At 40.8% G+C, this 19,135-nt stretch overlaps 1 protein-coding gene across 3 annotated transcripts; it reads right to left on the reverse strand.

The window, feature by feature from the left end:
• Positions 1-32: 32 nt before the first annotated feature.
• Positions 33-18,974, reverse strand: LOC115052972 (protein KIAA0100). 3 transcript variants are annotated; one of them, XM_029517479.1, is made up of 40 exons: positions 18,847-18,974; positions 18,143-18,272; positions 17,873-17,999; positions 17,682-17,731; positions 17,426-17,567; positions 17,228-17,346; positions 17,035-17,095; positions 16,763-16,961; positions 15,443-15,566; positions 15,204-15,328; positions 15,018-15,085; positions 14,787-14,923; positions 14,432-14,550; positions 13,813-14,006; positions 12,657-12,954; positions 12,064-12,269; positions 10,925-11,984; positions 10,629-10,820; positions 10,039-10,241; positions 9,723-9,841; positions 9,403-9,626; positions 8,767-8,957; positions 8,489-8,588; positions 8,162-8,361; positions 7,771-8,068; positions 7,538-7,695; positions 7,060-7,266; positions 6,640-6,739; positions 6,205-6,387; positions 5,926-6,047; positions 5,694-5,849; positions 4,368-4,489; positions 4,105-4,285; positions 3,827-3,913; positions 2,934-3,044; positions 2,699-2,834; positions 2,264-2,388; positions 1,954-2,055; positions 1,580-1,714; positions 33-1,341 (listed from the first exon to the last, which is right to left on the reverse strand). In XM_029517479.1, the coding sequence occupies exons 2-40, from the start codon at positions 18,208-18,210 to the stop codon at positions 1,156-1,158; spliced, it is 6,735 nt and encodes a 2,244-aa protein (XP_029373339.1). In that variant the 5' UTR covers positions 18,211-18,272; positions 18,847-18,974; the 3' UTR covers positions 33-1,155. The 3 variants fall into 3 exon arrangements, with proteins under 3 accessions (XP_029373339.1, XP_029373338.1, XP_029373340.1); XM_029517478.1 differs by having other exon boundaries at positions 18,143-18,385; XM_029517480.1 differs by having other exon boundaries at positions 18,143-18,269; positions 18,847-18,971.
• Positions 18,975-19,135: the final 161 nt, after the last annotated feature.

Genomic DNA, 19,135 nt, shown 5'->3' on the forward strand with positions numbered 1-19,135 from the left:
CACACACACACACACACACACACACACACAGCTGAGACTCCGACGCTTTTATTGACAGATAAACAGGAAGCCACACACTTTTGTGATATCATCATTTGAATTCAACAACTCAGGGCAGTTCTTCTTGATGCAATTGTGACAGAAATAACAGGCTTCAGCAGCACAGTTATACAAGACATTTAACAGAAAACAATCATAATTACAAAAATATCAAAATACTTTGCATAAAAAGTGCTTTAGTATTAAAGTTACAAAACTCACACTCAGCAAATAGCTGCAACACATTTCTTGTTGCCACAATACTATCAAGCCCATTGCCACATCATACAAGACATGAAATGTTTCTCCTGCTCTGTCCTTGATATTATATATATTTATAGCACTGAGGTGAGGTACAGTAAAACAGCTAGCTTAAAGATGCAGGTAAAATAAAATAACATTTTTAGTGTGAAAGGCCTTCCCGTCATTGACAGTCATACAGCCACAAACAACTTCTATAGGCTTTCATTAATAAAACATACTCATATATTTATTTATGGCATTTGAAAATCTATTTTTTATAACTGACTGTGTTAAAGGTGCTTTGAATCAAGTCCTATTTCTTCCTCTCTTTTTTTTTTTTTCCACATACAGTGTGTTCCTGGGCCAGCAGGACAAGTTGTTCTGAGTCTTGCGTTTCAAGAAGCAGAGGAAAGTTTAACAGTGAAGTGATAGCTACACAGTATGGATCTTCCTTGCTACATTCAATGCAACGTAAGTGGTCACTACTTTCAAAGTTGCAGAGTGTATGAAATGTAGAGCGACATTTTAATAGCAAACAAATAAAGAAGATATGATTTATTTGGTCAATATGGCACCCTGGTAATTCTGGAGTTTTTTTCCCTACAGGTTTCAATCTGACACACCAGGAGTCAAAACATAACCTCCAGAATGTTTTTTTGAGTTCAGCAGGCTAATATATGGTAAACAACCTCCCCCAACTATTTGAAATGCTCCTCCATCTCTCTTTTCATGATGATTCACCTAGCCAGTGGGATATTGTGACCCTCACACAGCCAGCTTTTTCTCTGATTCCAGTACTGAGGGAGTTTCAGTGGATTGTGGTGGATCAACCAGTCAGTCTCAGGTTGGAGTGAAATGTGAGTGTTTGTCGTGTCACTTGCGCCGACTGAAGATGCTCTTCTTGCTCGAACTCTTGTCTGCAGTGCTGAGGCCGATGAGGAGCCGTGCCTTCTCATCTTCCTCCTGCTGCTGCAGGCCGTTGTCTGACTTCCCCTCAGACGTTTTCCCTCGCAGATCTGAGCCTGAAGCCGGCTTTAGACGCAGCTTCTCTTTGATCATCTAAGCAGCAATGAGTAAAAACACCAACTTCATCAGTATAAAACTCAACATTGTAGTGCAAAGTGCCTCTTCCTCCTCCTTGCAAAGTCTGCAATTAAGGACTTTAAATTGCAGAAAAAACCCAACATGTAAGAGAGCAAATAAGGTAAGATGGTGGTGATGTAATCCTGTACAACATACCACGTCGTCACCTCAGATTTTAAACCAACACAGGAATCCAAAATTCAGTTTTGCATACCTGTGCTACAAGTGCTTTCCGACTGTCCCTTTTCACTGCCATGGCAAAGTCGAGCCAGGTCCAGGTGTTGTTGTGGTATTCCAAACAAGGCAGAACCAGGTTCAGGTCCTTCCAGTCAACGCTGCTCTTTTCTCCCTGAGGACAGACATTTCACACGACGAGGAGGATGAGCAGGAGGCAGATAAAAACCTTTGAATCTTGCAACATAATATATGTGAGTTTAAATGCTCATGTAATTGCTGCAGAGCCATAAAGGTCCAAAACTATGACTGCGAAAAAAATCAAGTAAAGTTAAGCCAAATTCTTTGGTTCATTATCCACCACGAGGAAGGGAGACTAAATCATAGAACGAGAGTAAATGCACAGTAACTCACCTTATAACTGACACAGAGGGGCACTTGAGGAATCTTGATGTAGATGAAAGAGTTGTTCATAGCAGCTCTCTCCTTCATTTTATCGATGTCATCGACAGGGTGCTGGTCGGAGGAAAGTGCATGAAATGTTTCAACTTTAAGGAAGTATAAAATAATCAGAAAGTTCTCTTCTTTATTGTTATACATTGTCCCTGGTGACATGGTGTTGTCCCTTTATTTGTTTATTTTGCTACTATAACAATAAGCATTCCATTGGAAAATCCTTTTCTGTTCTTATTCTGGAAACACTCAATCAAAAAAGCATGAATACCTCTGGAGCTTTCCTGAATGACCTCCTGACCCCAGCTGTACGGTTCAGTCCCTGGCTGACACCTTTGCTTGGGCCCATAGCACCCATACTGTCCTCTGATGACTGCCGAGGCTTGACAGGGATACCTGTGACATAGACCAGATTAATCACTTTGGCCTTTGGGTGACTCTGCCACCTACACTTTATACTCCCTCTGAGTCTCTCACACACAATTCAAGGTCATATCCTAAATGACAGAGGCTTTCAATAGCTTAGAGGGATGACATAACACAGTAATGGGTAATTCAACACCACACACGGACGCCTGCAAGGGAACATGGAGACTATTATTGATCCCCCAGTTGGTAGGTTGCACACTTGTGATCACAGAGGGTTTAGGATCTAAGTGCTGCTCAGTTTACTGCTGTTATATGTCTACTGTTGATAAAACCATACCGGTTGTAACCAATCTGAATTTGTCTTCCTCATCGGTGACCTCCTCTTCCTCAACATTTCTTCCTGGGAAAAAAAATCCCATCATTCTTTTGAAGAACTGATACATTAGCTGGATGGTGAGAGGCACCACGTTGACCTGATTAAAATGAAAAAAAAAAAAAAATCATTATTAGAAAGAAAAATCTCTAATAAAAATATAGTTCATGTGTCAGAGAGTGCATGCTAAATATCTCACCTCAAAATGCTCTTTCACAGAGATTCCTCCCACTGGGGGGCGCACTTTACTGAAGATGCGCAAAGCAAACTGGCGTCCTGACTGACAGGTACTCTGAGGACGAAGTACGACCTATAAAACAACAGGGTTCATTTTATTTTAAGAAACATTCACAACTGGTCATACTGTATTCCGACATTACTTTGAAAACATGTTAGACAGTGAAATTAATGACATGAGCACAGAATGTAAAGCACAATGATGATTAAAGTGCAGTAGTAAGTCTTCATTTCCACGCACATTAATGGATTTTTAACTCTGCATGCAACACTGAATGTGAAATTCTGAAGAGCCACTGAGTGAGCCCATCTGGACAAACATGATGGAGTCATCACAGACGTCAATGTCTTGTCTCTGTACCAAAACGTACATACCCTCACACGCTGCACAGAGGAAATCAGGCAGAGTTTCATAAACATGAGTGCAACACTGCATTTTCAGTGACATTTATACACACATTCATCACTTTATAAAAAAAGTGCAACAAAATTGAATGCAATGCAGAACAACACCTCTGACCATTCTGCTTCTGAGTTGACTGAACAGTGTCAGACTGTACATCATTATCTTAAATAAATAAATAATAAATAAAAAAAACTTAATGGCTGTGCTGCTGAATTGGATATTGACAGTTTTCGGATGGTTTTGAAAAAGATGTTTCTGAAAGGTGTTACTGAGTTTGGCTCAGAAGAACAGGTGTCTTATGTTTGTTGAGTGGCGTAGAGCCAATTTCAAGTTTTGTTTACAACTGGGGCTAAATCAAACTACAGTTAAATTAAAAGAATATCACTTTTTGTTTTGTTAACTGAAAAGAATCTCAATAACCACAATAATAATCAGAGTAAGTAATTTACCTTGTATGCTGCATTGGGCAGCAGGTTATTCATTGTAAACCACCCAAGTTCCAAAAGATGCTCTGCAGTATCATCAGACTTGTTCAGCTGTTGAAAAAAAAAAAGATTAGATTGTTTGCATTTAACTCATTAAATCTGATTCAAAATATTACAATACAGATAAAGACTTAAAGTCAAGTAATTTATGAGTACAGATGGAGACGGCACAACTGTTTTCTGAGCTTGGGTGAAGAACCACCAAAAGCCAGCTGGCTAAAACTCAACATAACTGTGCCTACCTTGCTGTACATGAATCTCTGCAGCTCTAGCTCTGCAATACCAAGTTGGCCATCCTCTTCAGTCAAACACCAGCGGGCTTGGGCAAAGTAGATCTCTGTTCTCCTCGCCACGCTCACATCCTCTGGTGGCTTGCGCAGCTCCAGCTTGTTTGCTCGCTGCAGCTTGAAGTCCTTAAAACACCTGGAGGAAAGAGAATATATTTTTATCTGTGTGTCAGGTACGCCTTCACACTAGTGAAGGTGTAGGCCTGTGGATGTCACACCTGATAAGAATGTTGAGCTCTTCACTCTTCATCTGCATGTCATTCTTCTCCTGGTTCAGCTGGTTCTGCAGCCTTGTGTTGATCTCCATCAGTTCATCACCACTCAGTTCCTCAGGTTGTGCCTAGAAGATGAGGAAGAATCCAAAAAGAAAAAGCACGTTTGATGATTTAAGTACAGTACAAGTTAAAGTTGACTAAGTGTAGACTACCTGTACATACACTAGGGGTGGGAATCTTTTACCACCCCCCACCCCCCTAAGACTAGAGACCAGGCCCTGGTCTTTTTTTTTTGGGAATAAAAAGGAACCTATCTGTCGGGAAAATTGTCACAGGGGGTCACTAATAATGCATGCCCCCCCACCAGTCTAGTGGCCGTCTGAGTGCTAGGTCAAATGAGAGTCACTCACTGAGCGTAACACAAAGAGGTTGACTATCATGTACTTCAATGGAGATGTCAGTAATTGGTGGAAAACCAAAGAGCATGGGGATAGAAGCAACTAAAAAGTTCACAGTGGATTTCTACCAAAGTTGTGGAACTCCATGCTTTTGATTAAATGTGTGGAAGTATTGAAATTTTCAGTTATAACTGAAGGAATTGTTTCATTACTTAAAACACTATCAGGGTTGAATTTGTGTACAATGCTAAAAAAGGAAGACTCAAAAATTAAAAACTGGGAATTACGGAAAAAAAAAAAAACTAAAATGGGAAAAATTTAAGCAGAATTTTGGGAAAATATAAAACGGATTTTATAGGGCTCTAGCTAAAAATCTAAATTCATCCAAATCTTTGCCTTCAATGAGGACAGGGCCAGTTGAATCTCTCTTTCCTTCATTATTGTCATCTTTGTTTTGGTGCTTACCGCACATGCATATGTTCCAGAACCGGCTGTGTGTGACGTCAGGATGTCCCACATACAAAATGGAGGCAGACAGCCTGTGGATTTGTTTTAGTTATTTATTTATTTATTTTTATCGATTCTGAATTGTAGTAAATGAGTTTTTTGGCACACTCCGAACTTATACTATTTAAATAATACAAATTATCTGTCAATTTTGTATCTTTTTTTTTTTTTTTTTTTTTTTTTTACAGATTTTGTAGCATTTTGGGATGCTTGTTTGGATTTAAAAGCTTAGTAAATTTAGTTTAGCTTGATGCAACTTATTTGTCAGTTTAACCTGTAAACATCACATTATTTTTTCTTGAATTACTAATGTTATCATATTATGTTTAAACCAATCAGTTGTTCTTCAGCTACACCAAGAGCCTCAAGTTAAGTTTTAGTTTAGGTGGTGAATTACATTCTGGTACAGCAATGAGTGACTCACCCTGATGTTGGAGTATATCTGCTTCTCAAGGCGTCTTATCTGAGCCAGGTGCTGCCTGACTGCCTCTTGGAGATGCAGGATGCTGCTGCGCTGCTCCTCTGGGTTACTGGAAATTTCCAGCTGGAAACGCACTCGTTGCTTTTTCTCACTGTGTTCCTGGACACAAAAAATAAAGTATAAAGAATGTTGGAGAAACAACGAATAACTGAAATCTTCTGACAGTCCAGATTACCTTGCGTCTAGGCTCCACATGTAGCAACAGGTTGTTGACAATGTCAAGGATCATAGCATACTGAACAGGGTTGGTCGATATCTCGAGGTCGTGGTGAATGAGGGTGAAGGTGTCCACAGCCCCTGGAAGATTTTGGTGCATGGCAATACAAGTTAAAGGTCAGACCAAAAATACTTTCATGCTTGAATAATAAATGCAGGTCAGAAACCAGATGCATTCTTCCTAGACAGAGTGCAGATTGAAGGGCTACATTTAAGGTCTGCAGGGGAATGGACGTACCAGCCTGTTTTTTCAACAGGTCTTCTTTCTCATGGCTATTCCTCAGCTCTGGTGGTTTGATCTGTGTTGCCAGCTCTGGATTAATATCATGACTGTAACTGATGTAGTGCATCCGACAGCTACATCGAGAGATGATACGTTGAACTTGCTGAGCCTCGTTCACTTGAGCTGGCTGGTTCCAGTCTACGGTTATTGAAATACAAGTGGGGGGGGGGGGAAAAAGACTCAAAGTGAGAAAAATAAATGCAATTCTGTAAAGCAAAGAGTTTGATAATTTAGCCTTTTTTTTTTCCCCAAAACACAGGTTGCACAACTTCAATCATCTCTGGATTCAGGCCTTTATTTTTTACATCGAAGTATTCTGAAGTGCATATTATTTCAAAAAAAGTATTTGTAAGGAAGACCAGTACTAGATCTTGGTGAGTAATGTTGTACCTGTCGTGGTGCTAACCATTCCTCCCACAGCTTGGCCACTCTCCATCAGCTCCAGCACTGAGTCCAGGTTACGCTGCCTGTGCTCCTCTATGTTTTTCACCTAAACTCACCATCATCATCAGATAAAGATGCAATTCGGAGAACTATGTTAAATTGTTCTGCAAATTGGCTTATTTTCTTTCTATTATATCTAAACTTTAAAATCATTAAGAAACCATTTGTAGTCATTCAGGTAGTGAATTGCCATTCAGTATTTCTTATCATATTGTTTCTATTTAATATAAGTTAGAGGAAAAATGACACAACTCAACTCCACACTAGTGAAAAACTAACTGTAAACATTCCTCTGCTGACTGATCCCTGACAATCATCTTAGACATGTTCTTAAGCAACCTGAAACCAGGTGAGACTTGCACCTACCTCCAGCCACAATTGCTTGTCCTCATGCTCAGATGGGTTGGGCTCCATGGTGGCAAAGTACTGCATGCCATCCAGCAAACAGGTCCAGGTGGTCTTCTGCTTCAAGGTGTCATTGTACCAGGCAGGATGGTGCTCACACTGAAGCAGCTGAGCCTTTGCAGCAGACACCAACACACAGCCTGCTGTCTCTGTGCCTCGCAACATCACCTGGGTAATGAATAATAAAGCAGGATTACAACGCTAGACCTTTCAGATAATTGACCTCAGGGTTTTTTAAAACCAGGCTTGGGAGTGTCAGCTCCCAAAAGGAGAAATTTGTTTTAGAAAAATGTTTTAATTTTATTATTTAGGACAGAGTATCCCACATGCTGTTGCATAGTATGACTTGAACATGAAATTGAAAATTAAAGTATTAAAGTATTACTATGAAATAAAACTACTATTATTAATGTTGTTTATGTTGTATTAATGTTGTTACCTGACAGTTGACCAGCTCAATAAACCAGTTGCGGTTGTACACATCATCAGTTTGACAGGCTGCTATACCACAAAGCTGGTCACTGACGCCCGAGTCCTCCTCAGAAAATACCACAAACTTGTCTGTTTCCTCTATCAGTTTCTGGAGCATTGATGTTCCTACAGAATGATGTGGAAAAAGAACAGTTAGTGGACTTTAAATAACTTGGCTGATGTCTAAGTCAAGTCAGTCACCTTCATTTTGACTCTTTTCTGCTCGAATGACAGTGGGCACAACAGGTGTGGTTGGAGCTGTGGTGGGAGAGTAGTTGGAAGGAGAGCGTTTGAGCTTCTTAGTCTGGAGTTGTGTGTCGATCCTCAGGCCTTTCAAAGCTTCTGTTGAGAGATTTCGCTTTAGAACAGATGCCTTTTTGTAACCATCATACAGCCCGAAGGCTATGTTCCTGTTAGTAGTGGTCCATGAAGCACGCAGGTCCACCAGGCGCAGCTTGTGAGTGTAAGAGGCATTAGTCTCATCCTTTGAGTTCACCTCCTATTAGGGAAAAAAAAAATTTGAAAGATGTTTATTATGAATATAATTTACAGACAAGAACAGTTTTAAACTTACGCTGTCTCTTGGGCTTACCTCTTCCATGGGGTTGCTCTGCCGCTGGTAGCTCAGGGAGGAGAGGCTGAGTAGGTGAGTCTTCTTCACCTGTGCGTTGATCTGGTGGTCGGCTGTCTCATCCCAGGTGGAAGCCATCAGGTGAACTGTCACTTGTGAGAGCTCACTAACCATCTGAGTTACATTCCATTCCGAGATCAGCCTCCTCATCACCGTGCCAGCTAAGATACCGAAACAGACACAAATGCATTTTCAATAATACACAAACCACTTCATGTTCTGCTCAGTGTGCATGAGTCATCTACAAGTCTTAACACATTAATCTTAATGAATCATATCATGCTTTACCCTGAGGGATTAGTCTCTGTGCCCCTCGAGTGAAGACATGGCCCTTGTTGCACTCCACTTGGATACCCCTTTGCTGAGCAAAGGAGGCCCAGTAATGCACCTGAAAAATACATCATATGTAGAACAATATACTAGGGGTAAACAAAGATGAACTAATAGAGAACACCGTTAAAAGGTCAAAGCACATACTGTACTCTGCATGTCATTCATGGTACAATCCAAATTATAGTGAAATGCTGGAGGCAGCTTAAACCCCCCCCCCCCCTAAAGACACTTACTTGTAGTTGTGGGAAGGCAGCTGTGTAGGACATCTGTTTATAGTGCTGACCCAGCTTCTTGCGGATCGGCCTGAGGCTGTGGAAGAGCTTTCCTCTGCAGATTGGTCTAGATACACTTGTCCAAGTGGCCCAGAAGTTTTGCATCCAGCGCAGAGTGCTGCTGTACAGCAGGATTCTGGGCTGACAGGGCTCTACAAAATATAATGTATGCATAATACTCTATAGAGCCATATAATACATTTTATGAGCAGCAAGCTTTACACAGCGTCACTGAATATCTAACCAGTTCCTTATACACTGTTAGTCAAGTTAAATGTAAGGCTTTTAAAGACCCATCAAAACCAGAGAATGGAAGCTAAGCCTTTTTACTTGGTCATACTAGCGGAAAAAAATATGGAAAGCCTGCAACAATGAAAAGGTCTACAGTTGTTTGTGATCTGTTTCTGATTATTGACATTGAGGATCCATAGAGCAGCCATTTGGCACTTGTCTTTGTGTTAACAGGCAAAAATAACCAGAAAATCAAGACTGTTTTGTGACTTTTTCATTTCATCATCTTTATGAATAACCTGAATGAAATGATTTAAAAGACTTTTGATGTCCTGGAAGTACCCTTTCTTACAGAGTTGAATGTACCTGTGGCACAGTGCTGGTTAAGGTCCATGGTGATGGACAGGTTGAGGTTCTCAGAGCGAAAGGCTCTGTAGGAGTCATGAGGTTGTCCTGAGGCCACATCTGCAATGTTCTCTGCACAGCAGAGCATTACAGCGTGGTGGTCATGGGGGTTGCCATGACATAGCCATTGGAGGTCAAGGGTCATACACAGGTTGGGTAGACGCATAAAGCAGATATCATCATACCTAGTATAGAAAAAGTCCCCTTATTAATCAACACTTCTCTTACAGAGTTTAAATTTGCATTTAAAAACTGATTTAACCTTTCATGCTTCCACTTACTTTGAAGCTGTCCTGACATTTACATCCAAGTCTCCTTTGAAAACAAACTGTCCAGGGTTCCAGTCAAATTTCAGCTTATTCCATTCCCAGTGCAGGTTTTCTGTAGTGTTATAAGGGTCCTGGAAAAGTGCAAGTCACCTCAAGATTAATGTTGTGCACTCTGTTGCATAAGTCACTTTGATTATTGCACGCAACAATGGCATTTGTTTCTATTTATTTTTTCATAAACTGCAAAATCATCTGCTGCATATATCTATTTGTGTTAACAAAACAGCTATGATGTAGGTTATGATATGTTAGGTGCAAAGTGTTTTACCTCAGTAGCTAGCTGATGGAGATTGGCCTGATCAATGTCCATAACCCAGTGCCCATGCAGCAGGAGACGACTTTTGTCCCACCAGGCTAGAGGATGTGAGGGATCAACTGTGGGTTTGGTCAGTAGGTCAACTGACTGTCCAATCAAGGTCCACGCAGGGTCCCAACATGGCCCCCACACGATTGTGTATAGAGAGATGTTTGCTGTAAAAAGTTCAAAACATTTACTTTAAATGTTTGAAAGAATGGGTGCAAAGATGGAGAACATCAAATCACTCTTATGATTCTTTACGCATGTTTTCACTGATTCACCAACATATTAATGTGTGTGTAATAATGTTAAACATTATGTTAAAAAAAAAAAAAAAAAAAAAAATCAAAATGCTGATTTTTTGGGAATTATTTTTGTTAAGCAACTACAACAGATACAATCTTTATATGGGCTCCAATATTAGGCAGATACATTTCTCTTCTATTGGTGTTACCACCTTTGTTTTAACATAGAAAGATAGATATATCCCTCTGTACTTAATTCCACCAATCAAGAAGAGATTGTGGATCATGCTGAAAACATTAAAAGTCATTACTCACATTTGAAATCATAGTAGAACTTGAGTGGTGGCATATTTCTTTGAACCGTCACATCTCCCCATGGTGGGCCGAGTGGAACAATCTCTTTGCGATGAGCTCTTGCCTGTCCATCCTGCTCTGTCCCAATCAGGCGCCCTGAAAGCTCCCAATCCCTGATCTCAAACAGGTAGCGAGGGTAGTCGCGAATTCTCACTAGCACAAAGCAATCACAGTAAAAAGATAAATAATTTTGCATGAAATTAAATGCCTAAATAATTGGGGCTATAATTACATTTTTCTCCATGCAGATTTCTTACCCAAAAATGCAGCCAGCTTGAATTTGACAGCACGGCACCACTGGACCACCAGAGGAAGGCCTTCCTTGGGGAAAGGACTGATAGCATCAATGTCTCTCAGTTGCTCTCTCACCATTTCCGGGCCATGAAGGGACTGATCAGCCAGGATTATTAGCTCCAAGTCTGACATAGTCCACGTCAGCAGGGACTTCCTCATGGGTGTGTTTGCATAGAGGCGGCGGGAGCGCTGGATGTAGATTTCTATGTGCTTTTTCTCCAGTGAACTATACAGCTCTTCTATTTTTCTAGCAGGCAAAAGTTCGCCATGCTGTTTGCGCAGATCTGCCACCTTTTTATCCAGCAGCTGCAGGCGCTTTGCACTTTCCTTGCTCTCATCTTTCATCAGCTCATAGTTGTCTCTCAGCTTGATTTCAAAGACATCATCCAGGAAGATGAATGAGAACTGGCTGATTTTGAACACCAAATCAGGGGGCAGGCATTGGACAGAGGGGGCCCAGTTTTGGGAGCGATGGAGAGTCTTCAACCACTTCTGCACGCTAATGGCCTTGTCAAAGGTGTTTGAGAAATTGTATTGGTAGGGGAACTCAACACACAAGGAAGAACAAGTGAGAACCCAGCCACGGTTGTGAGGAGTGATGAGGAAAGGGAAAGTGTCTCTGTCCAGCTGTCTCTCAGTCAGTTCTGCGTGTGTCTCCACATCTAGTCCTTTAAATGAGGCAATGTTGTTGCCATCAAAGTTGAAGATCACTAAAGGGGAGCGTATGTGCATGGAGGAAGCATGTTTGGAGACTGAGAGGGCTTCTGTGTGCAGGAGAATGTAGTTCTGCTCACTAACATGGGCTGTTAAACTAATATAGCCCAGTTCAACACGAATACACAACCCTCTATTCTGGCTTGTTACATCTTCACTCTTTGTAGGTTTGACTGGAGTTGATTGGGTCCTCTTCCCTTCATCTCCACAAAGCATTCGCCAACAAGCCTCAGCTTCAGTCATGTGCTGATATAAGACCATATGTTCAGGGGTTGCCCATTCAACACTGAACTCTTCCTCACTTTGAACCTGATTGGGACATGACAACAAAAAATATGAATATTGAATTCTTTTCAGTCCAAAGGCATAAAGTCAAACATCTGATTACCTGTAAAGTGTTGATGGTGAGGTGGTAGCTGAAGGCAATTGTGGTAAGTTTTAACACAGGGTTAGGGGTTTGGGAGGCTGGGAAACAATTTTCCATGTTCTCTGTGACATTCTTGACAACAGACAAACTCAAACCCTGTAGAGACACCGTGGAGCTCTCTGCAGAGCACAGAACTCCTACAGTGTCCATCCGCAAAGACACAGCTCCTAAAGAAAAATACAAGTTAAGAGAAGAAATGATTAATTGAGGTGATGACAGACTATCAAAACAAAAAATAAAGATAATGAAACCACAGTGGAACATTTTTAAGAAGAAAGGCATATTGCCGTGCATCATTGTTAAAGATGCATGACAACACAGCATAAGTCAAGTGGTGTGAGCCCTAAAGAGGTCGTCAACTTTTTGAAAGGTGGGTAAACCCACTAGAAAAAGGGATAGACTGTTTTTACAATGCCAGCTGAGCTTGCCTGAAAAGATATAGATAGAACATAGAGCACACACATATACACTGATCTAAGAGCATCAAAGTACTGTAATGGTACACCACAGACAAAGAACAAAACACAGAACAACATGAGTAATCAACTTCTTACCTGCCACATTAGAGAGTGTGAAGACATTAACATCCTCTAGGCTGCAGTCAAGTTTAAAAAGCAGGTTTGGTTGTGAGGCGTGGATGGGGTGTCCAATTTTGTCACTAGTGGGAGATAACGCGGCCACATTCATGGGCTGTGCCCTTGGATTGCTAGGAACACAAATGAGAGACAGCAGGCGAGATAGACACAGTGCACAGGTCTCTGAAAGTTCCATTTGAAGCCCTTTGAGACTGGACTCTATGTTCAGACTTGGTAAGCTGCTCCCTGACTCCATGTGAGATCGGTTGAAACTCCCCTGAAAAAAAAAAAAATAAATAAATAAATAAAAGAAATAAAAGAGATTAAATAGTACATGAACATTAGCAATCCATAATGTCCAAAAATATGGTAACTAACTCATTGACTTCAAAACTATTTTCGGTCAGAGCAGATTGTATCTGCTGTGGAGACTCTTTAGGAGTGCAGGGGGCACTCCTGAATACCTTTTTTAACAGTGCGATGGCATGCTGTGGGAACAACACTCAGCAGCTGGCAGGACAGACTGGACAAACTGCTCAGGAAAGCCAGCTCTGTACTGAGATGGCCCCTGGAGTCAGTGGAGGCAGTGGGTGGGAGGAGGATGACGGCTGCACTGTCATGCATTGTGTAAAAAAAAGACCCCCATCCCCTCCAGGTCTGCAGAGCTATTTCAGCACTATGCTACTCTACCCAGTTTGTGAATGAGTGCTACTGTAGATCTTTGCTTCCTGCAGCTGTAAGATTGTGAAACCAGTGCTAAACCTAACCTCTATTACGAATTTATTAAAAATTTTACTAACTTTTTTCCCCCCTTTTATACATTATGTCATATTTTTGTTTTGCTTTTCATATGATGCTGCCGCAACTTTGCAAACTCCAACTATCAGATAAACTCAGGAATTTGAACTAAGCTTGAAATTGTTTTATGCATTATCTTTCATCTAATTTGCAGTCAAAAACGCCATTAAAAAAAATACAAAGAAAGTAAGAGGGGGTTAGAGTAACCTGTTGTGCAGCAGCTGTGTAAATATGTTTGGTTATGTATTAAACAAAAAATGTGTGTAAAAAGTAATATAAAACATCTTTATACATACAATAAAAAGTTCTTAAATGTATGTAAGTATTTGTTTCCTACCTGAAGACTGAGTGAGTCTAAAACAAGTGCTTCTCCCCACACATGTTTACCAGGAGGGTGGGGTGCCTGTTGGATATGAGACCCCTGACCCACTCTCCACCAGAAATTGTCCAGGCACAGTGAGGCACGCTGATGCACATTTTGGGAGTCAAGGCTCTCTTTGCCAACTATAATGTCAAGAAGATGCTGCACTTCTACAGACACAGAGATGATACAGTAATATTACAAAATTATTTTGAGGAAGATTTTTTTTAAGTTTTAAGTTTTTAAATCATTCTGGGTGAAAGCTCTGAAAGGTCAACAGGGAAAAAAGGAGAAAAAGTTAATGTATAACATTTGGGCCTCTAAAGAAAGACCTTGTCCAATCAAGTGTGGTGTGTTGGCCCACAAGTTGTTTTCTGAACAATACCCATAAAGACTTATTGCAGGAAATCCATTGTAATAACAGCAAGGGACTTGCGTATGATATGATAACATTAAGTGTTATTGCTCAAAATTATTTTGAGGTGAAATGTAACAATGACCCAATTAGGCAATGCAGCAATAACATCAAATGGTGTTCACCTGCCTTTCTCCATGTCTATGTATAAGCGTGCAGCGTATGAAAGAGTGACAGCACCTGCAGTGGCTGACAGGAAGCCGAGAGCAAACGGTGTTGTGTCTCCCAGCTGAACAGACACATTAACATTGGACACAGAAGAAGTGATCATCACAGGAGCATCCACGTGAGGGAAACGCCTGAGGAAAAGGAAGTTGGGCAAATAATCTAATGGACTTCACAACACAATGAGGTTATGGAAAAACAAAACAGAAAGAGTGATTCACACACACAGAAAAACACATGGATGACAAAGAGAAATAGCAAAATGTACCAGAATATTATTATCATTGACTTGGTAGACTTAAACAAATTGTTGGCAGAGTACAGGGTCAATAAACTGTCAGCATGTATAACTATTGCTTTCACAACTTGCCTTTTTTTATGTGCTGCTTTCCTGTGGATCAGCTGTTCCCATGGAAACAGATTTAGCCAATGGGAAAATTCTTGGTGACGGTAGTGGATGATGCAGGTGCTGACGATGAATGACCCTGTGATGTCAATTGATGTAACCTTAAGTCACAAAAACATGAAGAAATAAAGTCAAAATTATGAGTCATACAGTTAAGATTTGACCAGAGAATATGACGTCAAGTAACTTCCTTGCCTGCAAGGACATCTTCAGAGTGTTCACGCAAAGGATTCTTTGCCTGCTTTGAGAGAGGAGAAGCCCATCTACAGAAAAAAGAAGAAGAAGAAAAAAAAAAAAAAAGACAAGAACATGTTATTTGCTGCTTTTTTGCCTTCATTCAACCCGCTTTGCATTGTGTCTGGTGCCAAGCTGTCCACTAACCCTCTAGTAGGAGCTCCAGGCTGCTCTGGGGAAAGCTCAGCTCAGGAGTGAAGCTTTTAAGAGGAAGCTGCTCATCATCACGTTTATAGGAGACCTTTAGAGACTTCAGAGTCCAATTCAGGTGTCTGTACAGATGGGCAAAGTGTCAAAAAATACTTTTAGTCAATATCCCATTCAACAGGGAATCAATCCACAGAAAACAATAACTTTGGGCTGGTAAAAGTAAAGCAGTGACTCACCTTTTCTGGCTGTGCATGGACAAGGTTATATTTGTGTTGTCAAACTCCACATCGACTTTGTCAGGAATCAGGTGATGAAAATGTTCCACAGTCTCTGTCTGGATGTATTCTGTGCTTTCACACCCTGAAAGGAAGCAGTATTTATAACATCAAATCACAATGTTATATATTTCACCATGCAATATTGTCTGAATGTGCGTCTTAGGCAACTGATCATTTAAAAAAAAAATCATTTAAATAATTGATATGCAAGTGGATGATCTAGAGACAGTAAACTTAATTTGTTTAGCATAGCAGCTGTCAAACAACAGAATAAATAAGCCAGATTTTGTTTGCTGCAAGTTTGCATATAAATATATAGTATCTTGGTCATTGAGGACAAATTTTCTTCGGAGTAGCAGTGTTTTACAAGTTGGGTTTTCATTATCTTAAAACTACTAACGCCAGGAAATACCTGAGTGACCTTATATGCAATTTCCTTGTGATTTTTAGTCTGTATGGAAAGAACTGCTGACCTTGACTATGTCTGTGTTACTGGTATCCAAACATAAACAAATATAATCATTTAATCTCCTAACTTATGGTTTAGAGGCCCAAAAGACATGCAGGTACATAAAAAATACATTCCTAAAACGTCAACATTTCAATTTTACATTTTTCAAACTCACTGACTGTTTCTTATGGTGTAAATAATTGTATATCTTTTGCTTTATGTGACTGGGGAGGTTAAACTTTATCACTGAGCATGTAGACATTTCAAGAACAAACAAGCAGGTGTGTGATATGACTTTGTCCTAATTTTTTAGTTGGCCAATGGAACAGCTAAAAATATCACAGACATCCAGGCATTTTAGAATAAAGCAAACAATCTGATGTAAAGACAGTAAGAGGGTACGTTGCCATTACTGTCATCATTCAGAATAATTAGCGTGAGTATAATTTAGCAAATCAAAAAAAGAGGGGATTGTAATTGTAATTAAGCTGCGGTAATTAAACGGCCAACAGTCAACTATGATTTATAAATGTTTATACAGACTGACATGGCCCAAATCACACACACCTACAGCCCAGCAACATCTAGATTTTATGTTATGGAATTGTACTACTTGGTAGATGCTTTGGTAGGTAGAAAAGAGCAAAGTATAATATCCTATAGTCTTTACAAGCACTTTATATTCTGTGCGGTGCTTAAATTGTAATATGTCTCACACAAAAAAGATTAATCTACAGTTAAAGGTTTATGGTGGGATTGTGAGAGGTTTAGTACCATCTGAATTTCTTATCTAATTCAAATAATGTTTTTGACATTTCAGAGTGTACCATGCACTTGCTCATCAGCTGTGCCATTTACACTCTTGGCAGGAGACTGGGGTAGCAGGAGTTGGCTTAGGAACAGTCCTTCATGAAGCTCTGCGGTAAGCGTCCTCACTCTCAGGGACAGACAACCCGGCTTCATGTCTGCTAGGCTCACATCTCCAGAAAGCAGGAGGCTCAGGGCCACTTCAGCCAAACATGTATCCTACAATGGAGAGAAGCTTAGTCACACATGTTCAATCACAAGTTTCTATTTCAGTGGTAGGGACAGAACTCACCAACTCACTACTTTTAAGCACTTTACTGGTTAACTGCCCAACAGAAAAGTCCCACGCCAACCTGCATAAAAAAAAAGAAGAAAAAAAGAGAAAATTCCTTTGCAAACAATTCTTTCAAATATGTTTAATTTAAACAAACAGTGCATTCTAATCAGTGGTCAAGAGACACAACAAAAATGAATAACATGTTTACCTTTTACTCTGGTGGTCAAGTAACAAGGTGATGCCTTTTATAGTCATGTGCCATAGAGACTCTGACAGTGCTAGGTTCAGTACCATCACATTGATCGAGCTGACGCGGAGTGACAGCAACTGAGAGCAAAAGACAGGACATGAAATGTTGTCTGCTGATCAGTTTAGAGCAGGACTGGCCTGTATTAGGACTCCATACTTGTGAGAGAAAGCGAAGTGTTGTGGGGCTGACAGAAATCTTCCCTGACTTTTTTCCATGGCTCTTCTTCATCAAAGGTCTCACTGGTGCTTGCAAGTCAAACCTTACTCGAGTTTCACCAACACACAATACCAGGTATCTCCTTAAAAACACATACATGCAGTTAATTATCCTAAACAGTTAAAAGCTCTGAAAAGTGTTTATTCAAAATCACAAGCTGATTTCCAAGATTTTATCCAAAAATCATAAAACTTACGGTAAATCCGGGTTTAGAAGTTTACTTGAAATCCATATTCTGTCAATTTCCTGTCATAAAGAGAGTCACTGTTACAGCCCACTGAATTATTGATGTGTCACGGGAAAGTGCACGAACATGTCACCCTGACAGGGGATTGGTTGCAATGAATTAGCTCAGGGCAGTCATGTCATGTAAACAGTGTGTCTTACCAGAGTATGCTGGGGGTGAAACTGGATACTAACTCCCCAGACTGAAAACAGCCCTACTGACTTGATCTTAAGCTCAGCATTTAGCGCCGTCTGGAAGAATCGCACAGCCAGGGTGCATATGAGCCACCTGCAAGCCCAAGTCAAATGGTCTTAGATCTTGTGCAAACATTTGGATAAAGCCTGCTCACGATGCGAGGTTAACGTGAATCAGCATTGCTTTAAGTATCAGAGGAAATCATAGACACACTATAAGAATTATGAAATCCATACCTGAAAATGACCCATGACACAACCCCAAGCAGCAGGATTATTACGAGGGCGATCAGCAGGAGAGACATTGCGTCCCAAGTTGTTCACACCCAAATCTTGGACATGAGTCTGGCTGCTTCTCTGTCAGCTGCTGTCAGGAGTGAGAGACTCAGCTGGTCCAGCTTTGCACAGTTTCCTCATACAGGGTGCTAACCTCGGCTTTATGGCTGCCAGGTCGCTCATAAACATCAGCCAATAACAGGTCTGTCGTGGTGACGCGGAGAGACAAAACATTTGCCGTGCAAATTCATGAATGTTAGTTATTTTAACTGCATTTTACGGCCGAATGGTAACAGCTAGCCTGTCAGTGCTAACATTGCTATTTAATTACAGTGTAGTTACAGACCGAACATGAAACACCACGTAGCTCAACTTTATGCCCCGACAGCGTCTGAAAACTTCACCTTAACTTACTCCATGTCAGCTGGCCATCAGTGTTAAATCGCGGGCTTGCAGGAAATGCTTTCTTGCCCCAGACCAAAATAACCAAACACGAAATAGTTAAATATATTTGCCGCCGCGTCACTCCAAAAAATCTGTAGCAAATCTGTGTGGCAGCTTCGTAGCATGCTAACGCTACAGCTAGCTTAGCATTTTTTTTCCCCGGGGAAGTGTCGGACACTGTCTACAGCTTCAGCTTTCGGCTAAACGTCAAAATCACTTACCCCGACATGTTGAGAACCGAAAGTCTTCGTTTCACAGGACGGAGCAGTTTCAGCCGCCTGTGAGCTCCGAGCTCCGAGGAAACACTCCGGCTCTGCTCCCGGTCCGTCTGACTCTGAGCCGGAACAGCTCCGCCAAGAGCGGCTGAGCAAACACACATTTAAAGCACATCACTGACAGTCCACACACATCCACAGCAAGTGATCAGCTAACACACCAAACTCAAGTACAAAGCTGATTAATTTAACTGTAAAAAGGAACCAGTGTCAGTGTATTATAGTCAATCTTTTG

The sequence above is a fragment of the Echeneis naucrates genome, chromosome 13 (genome assembly GCF_900963305.1).
Source record: "Echeneis naucrates chromosome 13, fEcheNa1.1, whole genome shotgun sequence".
Taxonomy (NCBI): Eukaryota; Metazoa; Chordata; class Actinopteri; order Carangiformes; family Echeneidae; genus Echeneis; species Echeneis naucrates.